This window comes from Hypanus sabinus, chromosome X1, assembly GCF_030144855.1.
Source record: "Hypanus sabinus isolate sHypSab1 chromosome X1, sHypSab1.hap1, whole genome shotgun sequence".
NCBI classification, from domain to species: domain Eukaryota; kingdom Metazoa; phylum Chordata; class Chondrichthyes; order Myliobatiformes; family Dasyatidae; genus Hypanus; species Hypanus sabinus.
In genome coordinates this window covers 42579649-42587012 of record NC_082738.1, presented here as the reverse complement: position 1 = coordinate 42587012, position 7364 = coordinate 42579649, and the positions used below count along the sequence as shown (strand labels likewise).

Genomic DNA, 7364 nt, shown 5'->3' with positions numbered 1-7364 from the left:
TCGGTCTCTGCCGTTCCTTTGGATTCACCAGCTGCGTGGAGAGGGGGAGCCTGCTACATGGGCCACAGCTTGCTCCCCCTATCAAACTGCCCTGGCTTGTGTATCTTGTAGACAGCTGGGATGCGGCACCCGTAGTCGACCTCGACCAACGAAAAACCTCATATGCCTCCTGATGCTCTCACTTCGGCCTCGGAGACTAAAATCACAGAGTCATTGGCGGCTGTGGGAGTTTGTGATTGTCCCTCCATGTTTTGACAGTCAAAGCGAACATAGAAGGCATTCAGCTCATCTGGGAGCGAAGCCTTGTTGTCACCCATGTCGCTTGATTTCACTTTGTGAGAGGTAATAGCATTCAAGCCCTGCCGTAGCTGTCTAGCAACCTTCAGTGATTCAAGTTTGGTCCGGAATTGCCACTTTGCACGTGAAGTGGCTTTCCGGAGATCATACCTGGATCTTTTGTATTTTACTTGGTCACCAGACTTGAATGCTTCGAATCTGGCCCTCAGCAGATGGCGGATCCCATGGTTCATCCAGGGCTGCTGATTGGGGAATAATAATTTTGTGAGGTCACACTTGTCTACGACTGTTTTTATTAAGTCCGTGACAACCAGGGCATATTCATTCAGATCCTCTGATAAGTCCTTGAACACGACCCAGGCCACCCACTCAAACAATTCCGTAGCCGTTCCTCTGCCTCCAGCGACCACATTTTTGTTATCTTGTGGTTTCCCTGCAGGAATGTGTTCTCAATGAGGGAAATGAGAACAAATACATTTCCGTCAACGTTTCAAAATACAAGTTTCTTATTTTCTTAGGGGTGGGGAACTTTTTGCATTAGATTGTTTGATCATGCTCAATTTCCAAAATCGGGGAGAAGGGCAAAAATTCAGCCCATCCTCATGAGTAATTTTTGTTACAATTATCACAGGTATTAGATGATTTTTTAAAAACATCAGGCACAATCTGACTGGCCGCTAATTTCAGATTGGACAAAAGGTGGCGAACCAACACCGGCATGTGAGGCCGGCGGAGAGAGGGAGCGCATAAACTCTCTGTCCCTTTACGCCGCTTCCAATGAAGGTGGACAGGGGATCGGATTGTAAAGTGATCTGCGCACTGAATTTTATTGGAAATTTTGCCATTATGTTGGGACAGCCTGTCAAACGACACTGGCAGAGTTTTGTTTGTACTAGTATCTAGCAGTATTCTTTTTGAAATGTTAACGTGATTTCTAAGTCGGACTAAAACCTAAGGATAACCGTTTAACGATCTCGTCCCGCTGCAGCCCACCGCTATTATTATTATTATTATTATCATCATTATTATTATTATGCTTTGGGACACTTAAGAGTATTTGAAAGCAGATAATTCCATTCATTTTACTGTCAACTTGCGAATCGCTGAACTTGCACGTTTTGTGTCTTTCCTGTCTTCAAGCTGTCGAAAGTAGCTGGTGCTTTATCCACACACAGCTGTCACGTCTGTTTTACTGACTGATTCTACCGAAGGAGCAGAACCCCAGTGGATGCAGTGATTTTATTCAGAGGGGAGATCTGGGAAAGAGGCGTTCTTTGCAACACAACACGAGTTGGAAACGAGGAAGTCACACACGCCCGGGCTGAGGTGACGATTATATCCGTTAATTTCACAGGAAGTAAATGAGAGCGGCTCGGCTGGCCGCACGCCTCTGGAGCCTTTAGATAGTTTCAGCACAGTTGTACCGGGCTCAGGGGCGCAGGGTCACCCGGGTCTCTGCAGCATGTGGCCGCGCTGACTCTGTGCCAACGATGCTTCTCTGATGATGGCGGATGTTCAGAGAGACAGTGCTGAAGTCGGGCTGCCGGATCACCGGGCTCCAAGCAACCCCATCCCGGACTCGTCTGGCTTCTTAGAAGGAACTCAACCCGTCTCGAACGGGAAATGCCCGGATCCGGGTGGCCCGTCTGTCAGCAGTGAAAGTACCGCGAGTAAACCGTGCACGCCGCCTCTGAGCAGCATAATTAAGGTAAAGAGCACGCTGACACCCCAAAACCAATTTGCATTGATTCAATCTGTTTAAGCGAGACAAGGAATTATTTATATTTCTAAAAATAGTTTGCTTCTCAATTATTAATTTATTGCAAGAAGGATATTATTGTTTTGTTGCACGTTTTACACTGTCCGCACAGCACCATCAGTCGGGTCTAGCTACCGGAGGGAACAGACAGCTCCGTTCTTCCCAAGATACGGAGAATTTTCTTCCATGTCCCAAGGATGTGAGGCAGGTTAGAACGGAGAGCACCCCCGATCGGACTGCAGTCTTTGTAAGCCTATACTCAGTGAGAAGTGAGGAGAGAAACGAATACAACTCTGGGTGATTGAGGAGTAGGGGCAGGTTTCTTTATTGTTGCCATTTGCACGGAGCTTGGGGAGCGTCGTTCTGGTTTTTGGTAGGTTACCACATCAGTTATTTTTCACCCTCGAGAATAGCTCTGTGATATTGTTTATTATCAATACTGTGAAGACAAATTGGTATTTGAATCGCATCTGGTATAGAAAATAGAAACCCACAATTAAATAGGAGCTCAAAGGGTTTTATTTAATAAAGAATTCACTCTCAGCCCTCTTGTTCTGGGTTAGGTAGAACAATATGCACTTTCAAATTCTTTTTCCACAAAGTATAACTACCTTTTCTTTAATACTGCCTACGAACTGATCAAGCTTGGATTTCAAACAGAGGTATATCCACGTGACCGTAAAAGCCCAATAGACAAAAAAAAGATTTCTGGCGCTTTGTTTGCCGTCGCTGTGGTATGGAGGTAGAGATTACGGCACTGTGCATAAAGAAGCGCACACTCTTCAGTTTTCCTTCCATTCATCTGATAAAGAAACCGCCTGTGTTTACACATCATACTCGGGCAAGGGCTGACAAGCAACAAGTAACATCCACGTCAATCGAATGGCAATCTGATCATCTCCAACAAGACAGAGTGCACCTTCATATTCAACAGCATTCCGTTCTAAATACCACACCATCGACGATCTTCAATGGGGAGCAGCAGGAGGGTTGGGGTTGGTCACCACTGACAAGAACCTAAATAGATCGGGCACATAAGTGGGTACCGACGCAGGTCAGAGGGTGGGAATCCTGCCCCAAGTGACTGATACCAGCACTTACTTCGTCCATATAGCACAAGTCAGGAGTGTGAGAGTTTGCTGTTCACTTCACTGGATGAGAGAAGCTCCACCAAGAAGCTGGACACAATCCAGGAGAACATACACACAAAATGCTGGAGGAACTCTGTAGATCAGGTAGCATCTAAAGAGGAAAATAGACAGTCAATATTTTGGGCTGAGATCCTTCATTACAATCGAAGGACTCAGCCTTAAATGTAAGCTGTTTATTCCCCTCCATAGATGCTGCCTGACCTGTTGAGTTCCTCCAGCATTTTGTGTGTGTTGATTTCCAGCAACTGCCAAATCTCTTGTGGAAATCCAGGACAAAAGGGCTTGTTTAATTGGTACTACCCATCACCCTAAGCATTCACTACTTCCACCAATAGTGATCTGTGACCTCAGTGAGTACTTGCTATAAACATGTTGTAGTTATTTACCAAGGCTTCTTTAAAGGTGTCTCCCAAAGTCTTCAGATCTGTTGTCTAGAAGGATAAGCAACAGGTATGTTAGAGTGCCACCTTCTGCTTGTTACTCTCCATGTCTTACACTGACATGGAAATATTTCACTGTTCCTTCAGCACCATTCGGTCAAACTACTGAAACTTTATTCATATCCATCTTTTCAGTGCCAAGACTGAAGTAGTTCAAAAGTTATCTTGCCATCACCTTCTCATTGCGACTATGAGACAGGAGATACAGGAGCCTATGGACCCACACTCAACAATTCACGAGTAGCTTCTTCCCCTCTGCCATCTCATTTTGTTTGGAAATTGAACCCATGAACACTACCTCACCACTTTTTTCTTTTTTCCTCTTTTTGCACTAGTTATTTAATTTAACTTTTAAAAATATATACTTCTTACCGTAATTTACAGTTTATTATTATATCTTGCATTGTACTGCTGCCGAATAACAGCAAATTTCACAACATATGCTGGTGATATTAAACCTGATTCTGATTCTGATCACCCATGTGAGGAATGTCCAAATCCATTCAGTATATGAAAAAAAAGATGCATCTTATTTATTCTCATCCACTGATATACTGTAGATATTCTGCAGCTCCCATAAGATGCTTACTTTACTTTAAACACTTAGTATATGATAATACAATACAACGTGGTTATGGTAGTGGCACAGTAGACCAATGATTCGGAGTTCAAATACTATCAGGGAATTTAAATTCAATTAATAAGCTAGAATATTAAAAAACTGTTAGTTTTAGTAATGAAAAGTTGTAGAATTAGTCAGCTCCATCATGGGTACTAGCCTCCATAGTATCCAAGACATCTTCAAGGAGTGGTGCTTCAGAAAGGCAGCGTCCATCATTAAGGACCCCTATCACCCAGGACATGCCCTCTTCTCACTGTTACCATCAGGGAGGAGGTACAGAAGCCTGAAGGCACACACTCAGTGATTCAGGAACAGCTTCTTCCCCTCTGCCATATGATTCCTAAACAGACATTGAACGCATGAACACTACCTCACTACTTTTTAAATGTATTCTGCTTTTCTTGAATTACTTATTTTAAATATTTAATAGGCATATATATACTTACTGTAATTCGTTTTTTTCTATATTTATCATGTACTGCTGCCGCAAAGTTAACAAATTTCATGACATATGCCCGTCATATTAAACCTGATTTTGTTTCTGACTCTGATTCAGGCATATCAATTGGTTTGCTAATATTCTTCATGAGACGAAATTTTCTATTGTTACTGGTTTTGGTTTGTAAGTTGTAGAGAAAGACATTGTGGAAGCAGACCCCTTGGCCCCCCCCCCCCAACTGTGCTGACCATCAGACACCCAATTTATTTTCCTCACATCCCCTTCAACATCTCTGGATTCCACAATTCCGTTACTCAACAGAGACTATAGCAGCAAATTAACCCACAAAAAAGCAAGTCTTTTTGGGCTGTGGAGGGAATCGGAGTGCCCAGAGGCAACACAGACGGCCACAGGAAGAGCTCCACAGGGACAGCACCAGAGGTCAGAGTTGAACCTGGTTGGCTGTTGCTCTTCTGGTCTACTATGTGAATCCAGACCCACAGCAGATGTGATTGACTTCTATTTGTCCTCTGAAATGGCCTGGCAATCCAGTCTGTTCAGTGGCATTCAGGAAGGGCAATAAGTGCTGTCTTTGCCAGGCACGCTCATGTCCCAAACGATAAAAAATAAGAAAGTCAATGTCAGCTGGGTAACCAAGTTCAAAGTAAATTTATCATCAAAGCATGTATATATCACCATATACATACAACCCTGAGATTAATTTTCTTGCAGTCATTCACAGCAGAAGAAATACAATAGTTAATGAAAAACTACACACAAAAACTGACAAGAAACCAAAGTGCAAAAGAAGAAAACTGTGCAGATACAAATATGAATAAACAAACAAACAAGCAAATAAATAATACTGAGAACATGAACTGTAGAGTCCTTGAATGTGAGTCCCTAGATTGAGCTCAGTGATCAGTTTAGTGTTGAGGTGAGTGAAGTTGTCCAAGCTGGTTCAGGAGCCTGATATTGTGGATATTTTGTGCTTTGGTGACATGTAAGTTATGGACTGAGAGTTCTCACAATAGAGTTTCTGCTGTTATGTTAAGAAGATGCCCATTCATGAGTTTAAAGATGTTACTTACTCCAGGGATTTTTCAAATCACAAGCCATTAGCTTTATAGTTATTACTTGTGCACATGAAGGGACATAAAGAAATTAGTTTTTCATAAATACCGTAGTAAATACAAAGCCGTAGTTTTTTCAAGTTTGCTTTCATGCCCTATGACTGTATAACAGCTATTATTGAAAAGCCGTATATCTTCCTTAAAAGACAATGAAAATATTATTTTCCAACAATATGTTATTTTTTTGTCATTAGGAAATTCAGTGCAAATGCCTTTTATCAGTACCTTGTTGGTACATCTAGTGTGCAGCAGCAAGTGATAAAAGACAAATCACAGGAAAACATTTGACTCCTTATTATACACTCACTGGCCACTTTATTAGGTACAAGAGTTGGAACTCATTGGGGTCTTCTGCTGCTGTAGCCTATCCCCATGTTGACATGTTGTGTATTCAGAGATGCCTTTCTGCACACCACTGTTGTAAAGTGTGGTTATTTGAGAGCTGTCGCCTTCCTGCCAGCTTGAACCAGTGTAGTCCTCTGACCTCTCTCATTAACAAAGAGTTTTCACCCCTCAGAATTGCCACTCTCTGGACTTTTGTTTATTTTTCGCACCATTCACTGTCAACTTACTCCAGAAACCCCACCCCACCCCTTCATCTGGCAGAACAATCATTTCACAGTCAAAGTCACTTAGATCACACTTCTTCCCTATTCTGGCGTTTGCCCTGAACAACAACTGAGCCTCTTGACCATGTCTGCATGCTTTTATGCATTGGGTTGCTGCCACATGATTGGCTGATTAGATATTTGTATTAATGAGCAGGTGTTCAGGTGTACCTAATAAAGTGGCCACTAAGCGTATGTTACCATATCACTCTTTATTTCTGAATGAGGGATGCATGGTTAAATCATAGAATGGCAGAATTGTGCCTGAAGAGGACTTTTGGCATGTCAACTCTGTGTTGGCTTTTAATAGAGCAATCTTATCAGACTCCTTCTCCTACTCATGTTCTCCGTTGACCCCACAAGTTATTCTATCTCAACTACCTATTCAATTTCCCTTTGGAAATTTGATAGTTCCTACTTCCCCCTCATTCAAGGCACAAATTCCAGTTCATTTTCTGCTTTCTGAAAATTTCTTTACAAGTTTTTCCCCACATCTCCTTTCTACTTTTTGCCTCAAATTTTAAATGTGTTGTCAAGGAAGAATATCTGCTCAGTGGTATGGATCCTTCTCTGGGGCTACAGAATAAATAGAGGAAGGCAATCGAGGTTAACATCTCTCATGGTAAGGCTGCTTGAACAAGAGTGTTGGAGGTGCTCAGAGTCTGAAGCTGAATGTTGGGAAGTTGAATGAGGCTGAAGTATTAATCACTCTTTTTCCACCTGTAGCTGATGAGCTCACCGTGCATCACCAGAAAGTCTCTTTTGAGACCTTCCTGCTACAAAACTACCAGAGGAAACCATGGAAGAGGGTTTAACAACGAAGTTTAAAAATTGCCTAGAGGGCTATGGCCAAACAGAGGCAAATAGTTCCAGCTCAGATTGACGTCTTGGTCAGCATGGACAAGTTGGGCCAAA

The 7364-nt window shown here is 42.5% G+C and overlaps 1 protein-coding gene across 2 annotated transcripts in view; it reads left to right on the top strand.

Moving 5' to 3' along the window:
* The first annotated feature begins 1595 nt into the window (after window positions 1–1595).
* The window catches only part of plcl5 (phospholipase C like 5), a 250941-nt gene continuing 245172 nt past the window's right edge, over window positions 1596–7364 (top strand). For both annotated transcript variants that reach the window (XM_059956469.1, XM_059956470.1), the window contains exon 1: window positions 1596–2005. In XM_059956469.1, coding sequence (XP_059812452.1) covers window positions 1799–2005 — 207 coding nt within the window. In that variant the 5' untranslated portion in view covers window positions 1596–1798. The remainder of the gene's footprint in view (window positions 2006–7364) is intronic.